The 15,525-nt window shown below is 51.8% G+C and overlaps 1 protein-coding gene across 5 annotated transcripts in view; it reads right to left on the minus strand.

Annotated features, from left to right (window-relative positions):
* The window catches only part of JARID2 (jumonji and AT-rich interaction domain containing 2), a 240,290-nt gene that overhangs the window by 2,852 nt on the left and 221,913 nt on the right, over positions 1-15,525 (minus strand). For all 5 annotated transcript variants that reach the window (XM_016130062.2, XM_036236976.1, XM_036236982.1 and 2 more), the window contains 8 exons: positions 12,510-12,628; positions 12,351-12,421; positions 11,413-11,527; positions 8,353-8,458; positions 7,128-7,310; positions 6,307-6,437; positions 5,022-5,205; positions 1,223-1,330 (listed from right to left, as the gene is read on the minus strand). In XM_016130062.2, coding sequence (XP_015985548.2) covers positions 1,223-1,330; positions 5,022-5,205; positions 6,307-6,437; positions 7,128-7,310; positions 8,353-8,458; positions 11,413-11,527; positions 12,351-12,421; positions 12,510-12,628 — 1,017 coding nt within the window. The remainder of the gene's footprint in view (positions 1-1,222; positions 1,331-5,021; positions 5,206-6,306; positions 6,438-7,127; positions 7,311-8,352; positions 8,459-11,412; positions 11,528-12,350; positions 12,422-12,509; positions 12,629-15,525) is intronic.

Consider the following 15,525-nt stretch of genomic DNA (forward strand, 5'->3'; position numbering starts at 1 on the left):
AGGGCATGTGTCTGCTGGGCACTAGGGCTGAGAACAAGAGTTGGTGGTACTCTCAAAGCCATTTCTGAAATCAAATTCAGAGCTAGAAATGCCCCAATTTAAAAAAAAAAAAAAAAAAAAAAAAAAACACAGTTCAACTCAGGGAATGGACTTGCAGATTTTCATTTACTAAAATAAACCAGGCACTGGCAAAGTAGGAGGCATCTAAGTACCCTTTGATGACTAAGCTTCAGACTGACAGACCCTACATACGTGATTCTTTTTCCAGGATTCTGGTTACATCAAAACACCTAGCTACAAAATGGGCCGGAGGTGCAAACGAACCCACATTTTATAGAGCTTCAAAATCACCTTGGAGAGCCTCCAACCACTGCAGGCTCCCTCTACCAGTTATAGAGAGCTACTCTGACTCATGCACGATTATTTTTAACTGTGTTCTGACATTTGCTATTAAAGAAGCAGGGAGTGCAACGCGGTTACTGCCTTCACTGAACATGCTCTTATAAAACAAAGATGCAGAGATCTATTTTCAGCTTGCCAATCTTTTAATTTAGCCACAGGCTTATGTCAACCCTGACCCATGGCCACAGTTCAGAAGACGGCAGGCAGAGGCCAGAGGGGTTGCCAGGCGCACAGGCAGCCCACCATCGCGTCTGGAACTGGCTAGTCCCCCATCTCCTTAGTAGCATGGCAAGACAGTGTGGCACTGTGGACACCAGGACCCAGATCCTGAAATCAATCTCTCATAAACAGAGTCCTGGTGGCCAGGAATGCCGACGGGGGCTGTCAGGGCTCAGGGGGGAGGCAGAGCTGCGGCCCTGCACAGGGAGGGAGCGCGCACAGGGCTCGGGTACAAAGCTACAGTTAACATGGAGAAAACTGGAATTGAACCAAGTTTGTTAAAGTGAAATTCCCAGTTTCAGTTCTGATTTCTCCAGGTCAGGCTGAACCCCCTCCCCAACCCCAATTTCCCCCGTATTGGAACAAAGAGACACTTTCCCATAAGCCAGGCTGAAAGCACCCAGAACCATGCTGGCTGCACTCGGTCTTAGCCGTGCCGAGCTTGCCCGAGTTGGATGGTGACAGAGGCTCAGTCGTCCCCCTACAGAAAACAGGGGCAGGTGACACAATGGCCATCCTCTGCAGGGCCCCTGGCTGCCTGGGCACTGGGAACACCAGAACACGGAGGCTGCATCGGGCAGGGCCCCCGGCAAGCACTGACCTCATCATAACGATACATCAGCTTCAGTCCTCGGCAGGACTTCTGCTTCTCCACGTGGCGCAGAGCACACTCCAGGCAGAACACCACGTTCTCATTCTCCTGTACGACCTGCAGGGAAGAAGGACTCCTGAGGTTCTGAGGGTGATCGAAACACTGCTGTGTAGGGGACGTACGCCTAGGAGGGGCGACTCAAAGCGGGGAGGGTTCCGAGGAACAAATCAGGGAAGGCCTCTCCCTGACGTCTATTGTCCAAGCTAAGTGGCACCCAGGACTCAAAAACACTGGAAATTGATGGGAGCAAAACAAATCACCTGGGACAAGGTCTTCAACTGGGAAATGAGTAACTATCTCCAGGGTGCACCTAAGGGTGGCCCTGAGTTCCTTCCAGATTTCTGCTGTGCTTTTCCTGCGAGAGGTTCTAAGCACTGCTGGCTGGTGACGATGGGATGAAGTTGCGATGCTTGTTGATAAGCTCAAGTTCTAAGGACTTCTGAGACTTTTTGTTCAAAAATTACCCTGGCGTAAGAGGTGTCATAATGGCACAGGTGAAAGGGAACACACCCAGGACATCCCATTTTATTTTCATTGACTCAATCCAGCTGTTTACATGGAAGCTGGCCCTGCATCGCACTGGGGAACCTGATGCCCCTGTCCAAACTCTAACCATCACAGTCCTTGATCCTCTCTCTGCAAATCAGACAGGTACCCCTCCTGCCAGCCCCCACAAAAGCCTCTAGCTGCTGTGTGAATGCGCACACCAGGCCCCAAGACTACACAGAGGGCAGGCAGTTGGCGCGTGGACAGGCCTGATTCAGTACAAGCAGGTCTTGACTAAGGGGAGCAGAGGGAAAAGGACAGCTGCCTGGTTTGCAGGGTTTCTTACACCCAGACTTCTAGTTCTGTTTCATTCTGTGTTTAAGGAAAGAAAAAGAAAATATTGCCTTAAGCCAAAAGATTCAAGAGGGTCACAGGCCTTTTCATAAAGATTTTGGGGACAGCCACGATTCCTATCTTCAGTGTTTCTAAGCAAATACAAGAACACAAGCTGTAGGAGTAAGGAAAATGACACTTATTTGTAGAAACACCTTTTACAGACACTTGGGGCTAGAGACAGGTATGGACAAAATTTAAAAAAAAAAAAACATGGACAAAAATAGGAAAACATGTTAAACAAAAATGCACAAACTTATTAGGAATCCAAACAATGAAAATAAAACCTCAATAATTTTTACCTATGAATTCAGGATATATGGTTTATAAAATAACATTCGGGCTGATAAGAAATGCCTGGTGACAACTCTCAAGGTTCGACTTTCTGAAAGACAGCCTGAAAATGACCCAACACGTCGCAGTCCTCAGAACCCCCGGGAACGGACCAGTGCCACACGGAAATCATAACAGTGTCATTTATACTCACGGGGAATAATGTGATTATTATTTCTCATGGGAATAATTCCATTTCGGCACAAGAGGAATGGACACACCTAATCTCTTCTTACGAGGACATCAGTCAGACTGGATTAGGGCCCACCTTATCAGCCTCGTTTTACCTTTATTATCTCCATAAAGGCTCTCCAAAGATTATCACATTCGGAAGTACTGGGGGTTAGGGCTTCAACATCTGAACTTTGTAGGGTTACAAGGAAGGACACTAGCTTCAGCTTTCTCATTCCTTTTCATCTCAGATAATCCAACTACTTTGAAAGACAAATGAAATGGATTTCAATGTTACAAATAGGTCTGAATAGAGAACTTTGCGAATCACAAAACAACTTTCTCTTCTTTTCTTTTAACTGTAAACATTCTTTTCCTTTCCCCTGGCTTCATTTCTAGGTCCTGAAATTTTAGGTACTAATTCTAAAAATTCACCCACTTTAATAAAATGCATTACAATTAAAAAAAAAAAAAGAGGAATACAAAAAAGAGGCATGGACACAGAACTATGTGACCTTTATGAACGATGTTAACAAAACTAAGATCTGAAGAAATGCTTATGACTTTTTTTCTTTTAAAAGATGGCATGGTTCTCTGTTATATCTTTTTTAAAAATCCCTGGGAAAAGAAAAACTAGATAGGAGAAAATATGTAAAATGAGACCTGTGGTTGTTACAGACTAAATTATACCTACCCCACTTGCCAATTAATAGATTGAAGTTCTGACCTCAGTACTTTAGAATGTGACTGTATATAGAGACGGGCCTTTAAAGAGGAGATTAAGGTAAAATGAGGTCATATGGGTGGCATGTGATCCAATAGGATCTGGTCCTCAAAAGGAGGAGGAATTAAGATGCGCGCGCGCGCACACCCACACACACACACACACACACGGCAGACCACATGAGGACACGGGAGAGGACAGCATTTGCAAGCTGAGAAGAGGCCTCAGAGGAACCATGCCTGCCAGCAACTTGATCTTGAACTTCCAGTCTCCAGAACTACAGGGAAGTAAAGGTCTGTTGTTTAAGCCACCCGGCCTGTGGGGCTTGTTGCAGCAGCCCACCCAAAATAATGCATGCAGTAGTTTCTCCTGTTCTTTTAGTTCTCTAACCTCTCAGAGGTTATAAAGAGCATCTAGCTCAACCCGGAGTGGCTGCTTGGTCCCTCTTGTCTGCAGGGCAGCTGGGCAGGTGCTAGGCACACAGGTGAGGCAGTGTCAGTCACGCAGAGCATGACTAGAGGCTGAGAAGTGAGAGACCTGGACGCACTCGCTGCTCCGTGCCTTGGTGGCTGCGTGTGCCTCATGCTGAGTCACGTGTGGGGACACTGGTGCCATGCTGGTCTGGGGTGGGCACTTACTATCTAAGCTTCTCCTCTGGAGGAAGAATCCACATGGGCGGGGAGAGGACACCAGCACTGGAGGCCCCAAGTGCCAGGCTGAGGCGCGTGGCGGTGGGGAGCGCCTTGGGTGGGAGCAATGCCAGGGCAGCTACCCAGTGAGAGACGAGCAGAAGAGCAGAGGTGAGGGCTACCCCAGCCAGTGTCCCCAGCTGTCCACTCAACCAAGGTTCTTCCGAGCCCTCTGGCCTGGGACGGGGTGGAGGCAGTGCAATGTGCACATAATTACACACAAGGCTGAGGCAGCGAGCAGCCCTGGTGCCTTTTGGGTCCTCGTGATAAGCCCCTCAGGGCACTGTGGGAACCAACCCGAAAGAAGGGAAGCCGGACTGGACTGCGCCGGCGGGCAGAGGGGCAGGAGGCAGAGCTGGCTCAGACAGGAGAGACACCAGAGTCCTCGAAAGGCTGCCCTGGACACCTGGGAGGCGACTCTGATCAGAGACAAGGAGGCTAGAAAGAGAAGGGCGTTTCTGGGGAGATACAGTTTTAAACGAAGACAGACACCGCAGTTCTCCAGGACAACGACATGAGTCATGGAGATGAATGGAAAGTGGGAAAGAGCCAATACCAGATGCGGGGCCCCACGTCTCTTCAGAGGCAGTAGAGCGGGGGCAGCTGAGCCCCTCAGCCAGGGAGTGCCTGGGGATCAGGGCGACAGGGGAGCAGAAGGGAGGGAGGCCCGCTCTCCTGCGGACATGTAGCTGCAAGTGAGAAGAGAGACCCTGTGGGAGCGGGTGGGCAGAGCGGAGCCCGCCCCGCACCTGGTCTCTGTGACCCTGGCACTGCACACAAGCCGCCTGACTACTGGAGGCCAGGAACCCGGCCAAGGTCCGCAGCGGGTCCAAGGGTGGGCCTCCCGACAGGCTTCCTGGCGCGGAAAGCCCCTCGCCCTGCCGGGCGGCTGCAAGCTGCATGCACGCACAAGGCGGGATCCACGAGGGCAGTGAGGTCCTGGCGGGCTCACCATGGACAGGTAGCACAGGTGCTGGCAGATCTGACACCTCCTCTCTGAGGTCTCCAACTGCAGCCACTTTCGAGGCTTTTTCTTCCCATCCGCCACAGCGCTGTTGCCGTCGTGGCTGCCGTAGCGGGCAGAGGAGTGGAGGCCGGCCTCGAACAGCTGCCTCCGCTGCCGCAGCTCCGTATCCCTGTCCAGACACAACAGAAGAGCCAGGCCGTTAGGAGGCTGAGCGCCGTGGCCTGGCCGGGTCCTCGCCATCAGAGGGAACATGCTGCGCCCCAGCCAACTGCCCCCCAATCCAGGTGCTCCCCTCCTGTCAGGAGGGCTGGTGAGACGTACACGCTCACCTTCCCAAGGCCCCCGACTGGGGACTCACGTTCTTTAGTCAAAAGGTCAGACAATCCCCGGCTTCCGAGGCTACTCTGATGACTGGGCTCTGCCTACAGTTAGCACGAGCGCAACAAACACACCAGGGTACACGGCAAACCCCCTCGAGAGCTACGCGGGGTGCCCTGTCCCTTCATTCCAAGCCAAGAACGGATGTAACAAACTATTTGCTGGTATCGTCATCAAAGGTTCGACCAACACGAGTCGAAATCCGTGTGCTGTCCTTCAGCACTACCGAGTCTCTCCCCTGGAAGGGAGAGATCACGAAGCTACATGGTGGGAAAAGAGAAGAGGGTTACACAGGAAGCCAAGCAAACAGTCACACTTCTCTTCAATCTCTGCCCTGAGGAGAGTTCCTCAGATCGCTGTGGGATGAAAGCTGGCAAGGGCCTCAGACTCGGCGGGGCTGGCTGACCACATGCAGGCCCCGGGGGAGCTGCAGCTGAGGCAAGCCGCCCTGCGGCGGCGTCTCACACATACATCACAAGCGGGTTGGCAAAAACAAACAAACAAACAAAAACAAAAACAAACTGAGGGGCTCCGTGGACCTCTCCACACTCGCGCCCAACCTCCAGAAATGAGGCCTTGGCCACCGCTTCCTCCCGGGCACCATGCTGCTCAGACGAGAGGGTCCAAGGGCCAGAGCCTGCCGCCCAGTCAGCCCCATGTAACCTTTTGCGCATCAACACACCAGGAAATCCTGACTCCAAACATCGAGCACTCAGAAGGGGCAATTTAAATATGAAAATAAAATAAGCCACACCCAAAAAGTCTTCACCCATCTGGCCAGGCACCAGGTGGTCCCTGCCATTCTGAACGAACAGCCGTGCCCACCCCACCGAGCCTTGGAAGGGGCTGGAGCCTCAGCCCTGGCGTTTCCAGAACCCAGGGTCTGTGTTACCTGAGCTCATCCAGAAGGGCCGAGATGGTACTGAGAGTGGGGCCGTTCTCCTTTTTTGCTTCCGCTTGTGCAATCTGGTAGAGTAACTTCTCCATGGAAAATGGCTTAGCTATATGGCGACGCTTCATTTCCTGAAAGAGGCAGTCACATCCCTTTAGGGTAGATTTTCATTACTAGGCAGCTGTCAACGTTTTTCTTTATTGGGCAGGGGATGCTATCTGAATTTTCAAATTTTGAGTTCCACATGGTTTCAAAAGCAACTGAAAATCATACAAGGATCTTGTTTGCCTATGAGAAAAGCACCAGAAGCCAGAAGCCACCACTGTGAGCCGTCAGCCACAAGACAAGTGCCACACATGACTCAAAAATGAGCAAAGACTCTACCCATTTTAAGTGTTCACCCTTAAGCACCTTCTAGTACAGTCCTCAGTGTTACTGTGAGCCAACAAGGGGACTCAAATCTTTCTTGATACCAGCAAACTACCAACAGCTCTCCTTTCCGAGTACACCTCTCAGCTGCCTCTTAGAGGTTTCAAAGGCATTTTCTGAAATTAAACATACACACGGTGGGCCAGTGGTCCCCAACCTTTTTGGCACCAGGGACAGTTGCTCCTATGAAGATCTAATGCTTGATGGTGATCTGAGGTGGAGCTGAGGCGGTGATGCTAGCGCTGGGGAGCGATTGCAAATACAGATGAAGCTTCTCTCACTCGCCTCCTACTATGCGGCCTGGTTTCTAACCAGCCACATACCAGTACTGGTCTCTGGCCTGGGGGCTGGAGACCCCTGCAGTGGGTGGTGTCGAGGGCTCATATGCCTACCTTGGCCGTCTCGAAGCCCATACTTGTCCACTGGGTGGTGGCAAAGTGCACGGTCTCAGAGACGCTGTAGCCGCAGCACACTTTGGACACAAAGGATCCTGGGAAGCAGACGACGAACTGGCCGCTCTGCTGCACGGTCCTGTGCACCTTGATCCCCTCTTTGCACAGCACCTCCGGGGAGATCTGGGGAGACAGGCCGGGGCTGATATGCACTCTCTCCGCCACTCTCCCGACCAGTGTCCAGCCCCCACTACCCACCACTGCCCCTGAGGTCCCTTCTGTGAAAGCCCTGAGAACCAGCATCCCACACCCAGGCATGTTAACATGCACACCTGTCCTCCAGGTGGGGCGTCAGGACTCAAGGAGCCATGAGGAGACAGATTAGGTTTGGTATTGAAGATATTTTGTTTCTCCTTTAGAAAATAAAGATATCTAATTTTCTAAAACAATGAGGAAGATCTAAATGAATAGTGGCCCAAGACTGACAACAGAGTCACCCAGGTGCACGGCCACTGTGAGGACAGAGCTCTTCACACCACACTGGAGCCTTCCCTGTCCCTGCCCAGCACTGCTGGGGCTGGAAACAGGACAAGTTCCCACCACTAGGGGGGCAGCTGAGCTAGTTGTCTCCAGAGTCAGGTGAAGCCCCAGGGGTACGGGCTGGGGGCTTTCAGACCTGCACCCCCAGAGGAGCTGCTGCTCAGCTTCCCTGAGCCAGACCAGGGGACCCAACAGAGACAGGAGACCCAGGCAGGGGTGATCAGTGGCCAGAGAGGCCCTGAGCTCAGGCATCGGCACACAGCTCAAGGCTAACAAGACTCCCAGAACTCAAAAGCCCCATGACCTTCTACAAATGGGCCTGTGTGTTCATCCTAGTAAGGTCAAGAGTTCCTGACCTGTGGCCCAGGCGTCCAGGGGCCCAGCAGGTGGGCACAGCAGCACCATCAGACCCCCAGAGTGGCCGCCCAAACGCAGGACCCCGCCCGGTCCCCGCACATGAAACAAAGAAGCCCCGAAACAGATTGGAAGGCCACATGTGCAAGAACCCGATGTCCTGTGCAATCTGAGGAGAACATTTGCGTAGTAGTTTAGTTTCCAGGATTTATTTTCTGTTGCCCTTTTTGCCTCTGAAAGGCAGGCTGCCAAGAGGGTGCCTTGGTAAAACGGCTGTGACCCTCCCCCCATGCCCGTGTCTCTGGGTCTCGGCGCCAGGTGGGAGCTGTACCATGACGTTGCTTTCCAGCATCTGCAGCCCTGGGGTCCCGTTGGCTTGCAGCAGGGTGTGGACCACATCCTCGAGCTTGTTCTCCTCCTCAGCAGGAATGCAATACCTGCATTGTTAGGAAATAAGGCAGAAGCAGAGGCTTGACAAGGCAGCGCGTGCTGGGCCTCACCTGCGTCCTCCCTCGGCGAAACAAGCATGGAAAGTTGTCTCAGGCGCAGGAGAGGAGCGTTCCTGGGATGGCTGGGTGACAGTGACTAGCGACTGAAGCCGTGGTTCCCAGGCCAGCGCCCACCACACTTCCCAAGGCAACACCGCTGCTATCACCCAGCACAGCCAAACTGCATGCTCATCTTTTATGCAAATCTGACCTATACACGAGCCAAAAAGGCTTCAAACCAAAAACAGATGTTCGAACTCCTCTATAAATCAGATCCAGACACATCTGCAGGCCCAATTAGCCTTTTGTGAATGCTCCAAAAGCTGCGTCTCACCACTGGGTTGGCATTTGACACTTTTCTACAATAGGAGGCGCTACAGAACTAGGATTCAGTGCTGGAAAATGGGGTTCCCTCAGCCCTCTGGCCCAGGCTACCTAATGAGACCCTGGCACAGCTCTGCCTCCCTTGCCCCACAGGGCTGAGAGCTGAGGTGACCAAGATAGGAAAAAGAACCCCTCAGCACTCCAAATACAAAGTTGGGAAAGGAGTCCAGCCGGTGCACGCTGCCTTGTGGTCAGTGCTCAGACTGACGTCGCAGCTGCTGTCAGGGCGCGCCCAGGGGGCCCAGGCCCCGTCTGCTGAGGCAGCTGCTCATGCCAGAACCCTGCCAGCCCAGTATCAGCTGGCAACACACACAGGAAACCAAACCCACACATAGCTATGTCTGGCAAACTGAGTGACCAAGGGGAGCCGGGTAGAGGTGAGGCTCGGGATAACACAGACCCCTCTGGCTGGAGCTAAGTAGCCAACAAGAAAGATGGAAGGGAGAAAAGGTTGAAGGTGTAGACAGACCATAACCAAGAGAATCTGGAACCTCACCGCAATCACGGGGAGTGAGGAATTATCACTGGTGTCTCAAGAAGACACAACTGCCATCTATAGCATGTGCAATCCTGGTACCAGGTGGTCACCATGCATGGGCAGGTATCTGAGGCCTCCTCAAAGGCCCTCCCTTCTATCTACCCACCCATGGGTGTTAGCAGGCTACAACAGGACATATACAGAAAATACAAGCAAGATGACCTCAGAGCAGAGTCTGCCCTCCATTCCCAGAGTGCCCCGACAAGACTTCTGGCTGCCACAGCACATGAAGCCACTGACCACCAGTGACAACCAGAGTGGGGACAGTAGCTCCGGTGAGGGTCGCAGTGCTGCACCTCTCTAGTCATGCTGGTCAGCTTGTCCCGCCCTCTCGCCCAGTTCCAACCTTGCACCTTCCCATAGGCCCCGCAGGCAGGCCGCCTGCTCTCAGCCCAGCTAAGGTGTCTGTGATGAAATCCTCCACTTGGAGGCCAAATCCTGGTTTCAGCTGCTGCACTGAAGTGGTTTTTTAATGCTAATGTTACTTCAATGCCAACATATTCGGTTACTGATTTGTGATTTAAATCCAGGGTTTCTAACCTAAATCACATGTTTTAAGAAAAACCACAACCATAAAGTTCTCTAATCACATCCCTCCCTCCTCTTTGTTCGCCATCAACAGAGACGCAGGGATTAGTCTCAGAAAGCCCACAGACTCTCCATTTCCCTACCTCTAACTCAACCATTACTCCACCTCGTCACCCTGCCCGGGGTGGGTCCTATCACACCACTTTCAGATGAAGAAACCAAGACCCTGAGGGGTCTTCAGGTGCCCTGGCTCAGGTCGCAGGCCTATCAGACACCACAAACCCCAGCGCGGCGCTGCCCACAGACACGTCTCCACGGGGAATAGTATAGAGGGCACCGTGACTCCTGGCAGGAGACCACACGCTCTCCCCAAGTCCAGAGGAGCCATTCACACTCTGAATGGGAATCGTCCAGCTGTCCTTTCTCAGCTGTGCGGTCCGTACATACTCTGCCCCAAGGCCACTGTCCTTCACAGTAGCCACTCACAGAAGGTCAACTACAGGAAGCTGAAGACCACCTTCTTCCACACGCAGGCTCCCCGTCGGGGCTCTGCTGCAACACCAGCTCCCACAATCTGTGATCTGGTCGGAAAGCAGGGGAGTCGTGATGAGGAGACTACTCCAGACACTGGCTCCTTAGACAAGAACATAGTTCTAACACTTTATTTTAATAAAAGACACCTAATCACCCCATTAGGATAATAAACACAGTTTGTGTGGGATGAATGTGATGCTGGTAGACTGTCAGACAACAAGACATCTGATTATTTGCAGCAATTTCCCATCTGTCACCGTAAACAAAGGAACCAAGAGCCAGCCATGGATCAGGACTGGTTAGAGTTGACAGCCAGGCTCACAGACAAACTTGCTTCCCACCAAACAAACCTATGCACAGGAAAATAACACGGGCATCTGGACACAGCAGAATCTCCATTTCCCAGAAAACCTACTCTCCCTGGATTCGTCAGGGAAGTTGGGAGGTACTGCCATGGGGAGATGCTGGAAATGACCACTCACAGGAGGCCAGAGAGTGAACAGCTTACACAGGGTTAGGAGAAGGTTGCCACTACTGGTTGACTTTCAGTGACACCCTCACTGTTTCTCATCCCTAATAGGAAACCAACTTTGGAAACCAAGCACACCAAAAAATAATATCCTAGAAGGAAAATCAAATATAAGTTGGCAACTGACAAAAGGCCCATAAGTTGGCCCATAAACACATGAAAAGATGCTAATCAGAGCAAATTAAAATATTCTCCGCCACCTCAAACTCCTCTAATAGAGGTAAGAAATCCTGGGCTGAGAGGCTATGATAGGGAACAGGGACAAACTCAGAAAAGCTAGCTCCCAAAGGCTGCCGGCCCCCCAGCAGAGAGGAGGTGCTATGCAGGCGCTCTCCCAGCATCTTTGTCCCCAGCCCTGCCCCAAGACACCCCGGGGGCTGGCGTACTCACCAAATGCAGTCAGCACCAGTGTGTAAGTAGTCAATGTAGGGAAGGTGGTTTTGGTCTCGAGACCAGCATGAGGTAGAAAAGACCATGCCAATATTTAGCCAGGGAATTGTCACTCCTAAAACACAAAGGGAGAAGACAGCATTCTAAACAACAGCAGTGATGTCTGAGAGGAACAGCCATTAGGAATCGCTTTCTTCTCCTCAAGAACAGAAAGGAAAAAATGGGTTCAAACCCAGACAGAATCCAGTGAGAAGGTACCTGCTCTTTCTTGCCTGCCACACAGAAGCGAAGCCAAAGATGGACACTTATGAACTAGGAAAAGAGCATCTTAATTGGTGAGTTGGGCAGCAGGAAGCCCCACGGAGTGGGACCTTGATGACTACTGGCAAGTGACCAGCAGCCATGGGCCTCAAGGCTGAGAACAGAGGTGCCAAACCTGAACTCCTGTGATGCTGGAGGCAGGAAGTACAAAGCTCCTTTGTTTGGAGGCCTTGAGTAATGGCCTCCGCAGGGTGTGGAGGGTCCCAGGCCTTCTCCAGGGGGCCCGGCCTTCAGCGACCATGACCCCAGGACACCTGGCTTTTCCCAAGATCTACACAGAATCAGTCTATCACTCACAAGCCTGCAGCAGACCTAAGGAATCAGGACTTTAGCTTTGAAAACACCACTTTCAAGGTGAGAAATTGGCCACTAAACGTCTTTTCAGCCTCTAGATGCTGTTTTTTGGTTTACTCTTCCACATTTTTTTGCACTTCAATTATAATCTTATTCTCTTCTCTTTTCTACAAATCAATGCTTTCCATATGTATATATACTCTACGCCGTAATAGCCCCTGTCTGTTTCCAGCTGTGCTTAAACAGAATTGCCCAGCCCCGTTCTTCAAGCTGCAGAGGCTGGGGGCTCGGGCCCCTGGGGCCAGCAGCTGTGTCACACATACCAGGCACAGCACCGAGGTGACGCAGGATGGACCCTGTGTTATTGGGGAGGACGGTGAGGTTCCATCCATGCCTGCAGAGGAAAGAAGAGGGACGTCACAGACTGGCAGGGAGCGTCAGTGTCTAGTCCCCAGAACATGCCTGAGAGACTCCAGCTTCACCTTGAAAACGGTTCTGATTTTCCCACGGGGAATCCGCTGCCGTGAGTGTTGGTGTCCACTTTGCCACAGTGCACTGCCACGTGGCAGTCCTTCTCTTCCACTAACCTCCAGTACTCTTGCTGTGAGGAAGAAGAAAGGGACAGTCAGCACCTCCACTGTGCCTGAGCCACAGAGCGCAGTTCGACCGAAGGTCCGGGAACACCAACGCGCGGTGCCGGAGCCCGGCGCAGACCCGCCTCCAAGTAGAAAAGCCACGGAATCGCCTCTGCAGGTAGATCCAACGGAACTGAAGGCAGGGGCTCCCACAGGTACCTGCACACCCGTGTTCACAGCGGCATCATTCACAACGGCTGAAACATGGATGCAACCACGTCCACTGATAGAAGGATGGATAAGCCAAGGGTGGAATCCTCTGTGCAATGGAATACTGTTTAGCCTTCAAAGAGGAAAAATTCTGACACGTGCATGAACCTTGAGGGCATAATGCTAAGTGGATTAAGCCAGACAAAAAAGGGCAAATACTCTGTTTCCACTTATGTGAAGTACCTAGTGTAATCAAATTAATAGAGAATGAAAGGAGAAGGGGGGTTGTCAGGGGTTGGAGGCCGGGGTTATGGGGCACTCCTTCATCATGGGCACAGCGTTTCAGTTTCGCAAGACGAACAGCACTTTGGAGATGGATGGTGGTCATGGCTGTACAACAATATAAATGTACTTATACCACTGAACTACATATTTAAAAATGGTTAAGACAACCAATTTTAAGATTATGTATTTTACTGCAATAAAAAAAAATCATTTACATGAAGGGGGGGGGCAATGATAAGACACCCCACCATCACCCCTGGATTGTAATAAATGTAGCCTCCAGGTCCAGCATCTCAATAGACATACACATCACACACTCCCAATAACCAGCCATCCTCACCTCTGTGTGGGGCCGGCAACTGGCTGCCATGGGAGAACCATCTGAGGAGTCAAGGCCATGTACACCCGGGCTGTAACCCCAGCCAACTGAATCAGACTGAGGGAGATGGACACACCTGTCTGGTTTAAAAAGCTTTCCAAGTAACCTAATGAGTCTGATCGAAACCAGCATGGGACAGAGAGTGGGTCAGGAATGTGTTTTGCTAACAGGTGAGCAGGTGTGCCTGACTAACCTTTAGGCGACTCCCCCCAACTCAGAGGCACTTTTTCATTTTGGATTCAATGATCACTCCAAAAACACAACATCACCTTCCCTAATTGCGGCAAAGCCCATTTAGCTAGAACCACCTTTATGGAGGAAGCTGAACCAATAACCACGTGGCATCACGAAGCACGAGTCAGCTCAAAGTGCTGCCAGGACGCCACGGCAGGCCTCTACCGAATCCTGCGACTGCGACAAAGAGGGCCCAGCACAGAGGAGTCGAAATGCCCCAAGCCAAGAATAAAGGCAGCATCATTATGTGCCTGGACTCTTTAAACAGATTTCCTTGAACGGAAGGAATGAAGCAATTTCTGGTTTCAGGGACTGTCACCCATGTATTAGACAGCAACCTCTGATAGATAATTATAAACATGGGGGGAGGAAAGGGACCCACTGCTAAGCGGCGGCCAGTCCAGGTGCTGAGCACTAGCCAAGAGGACGGCCCAGCTTTCTTTGAAGGACCCGGACACTAGACAGCCTCAGACGGAAAGTTTGGATTTTAGTCAGTCTTCCCGTGGTGTTTAAACATTAACTGCTAAAGCAAAAGCCAGACTTTTCAAAGAGAATGACTTCCTGAGTAGGAAACTAAAATAATCTGAGCTTTCCTCAGGCTGCGGATAATAATAAACTGTGCACCCTCAGAGATGCCCACGAAGACCGATGTGGTACAACAAGGGCCTCTTTGTCCAAAGAATCACATTCCTTTCTCCTGGCATCTCTACCACAAACGCCATGAGCACCCCAGAAGTAACTGTGAGGGCCACGTGTGTGCCAGAATCAGGGCCCAGTTGACGTCTGATCGACGGAAAGTGGCTTTGGCAAGGCCAAAATTGGAGGATGGGGTGGAGTCAGGCCAGGGTGTGGTGTTCAAAGGCAGCACCCAGGTCACAGAGCTGGGGCAGCCTAGGCACACCCGCAGAGGCCCAAGGCCTGAAAAGGGTGCCAGTGGTGCCAAAAGTAAATACTGAACTCACCACACTGGGAAGCCAGGCCTGGGCACCGGGGTGTGAACTCCTGGCCTTCCGATGGTGACTATCAGCGGTGTTGGCACCACATGGTGGCCAGGTGTCCTGGTATGGCCAGGACTGTCCTGTAAGTCCCACTCTCGGGAAACCTGGTCAAATCAGGGTGCCTGCACCCCCTAGTGGTCAGCATGGGTTTTATGAAGAAGAGGGGGCTCACATCACTGTAGAACACAAGACGGTGGTCTGAAGCCTGCTACATGGCAAAAGCCAAGGCCGCAGGCAAAAGCCAAGGACGCAGTCCCTGTAACCTGCTCCCCGCCACCTTAACCAGCAGCAGAAGTTTGGTTTTGTTCCCCAGCAGGACCAAGTACTGCTGAGGGCCCACCAATGTCGGCATCTGGAAGTTCACACCAACTCAGCTGGGCGCTAGCCAAGGGGATGTAAACAAACAGATCTGGTCTCTGTCCTGTAGCACCGTGCACAAACATCCCCCTAACTGGTCTGAGCACAGAGGTGCTCACTATCTTTCCAACCTCACGCTAACTCAACGAACAGAGCCGGCAGAAGCACAGAAACGGCAATCTGCCAATCCCGCTAAGTGAAAAGCAGGGGAGAAGGAAAAGCACAACTATGGTTTCGAGAGATTCCAAACATTCTCTTGCATAAAAGACACACAGAAGACGGGGGAAAGCAGCCAGCTGGGAGGACGCCCGGGGCTCACCCCTGGCCTCTGCATCTCAGCCCTTTGGGGTAAGTCAGGGACAAGCCAGGGAGGTTTGCTCTCTTCATTATACCTTTTTTGATGCTGAACAAATCTAGATTAACAGGAGTTAAAACTTTTAGCTGCCCCCAGGACACAGAA

The sequence above is a fragment of the Rousettus aegyptiacus genome, unplaced genomic scaffold (assembly GCF_014176215.1).
Source record: "Rousettus aegyptiacus isolate mRouAeg1 unplaced genomic scaffold, mRouAeg1.p scaffold_m13_p_1, whole genome shotgun sequence".
Lineage (NCBI taxonomy): Eukaryota > Metazoa > Chordata > Mammalia > Chiroptera > Pteropodidae > Rousettus > Rousettus aegyptiacus.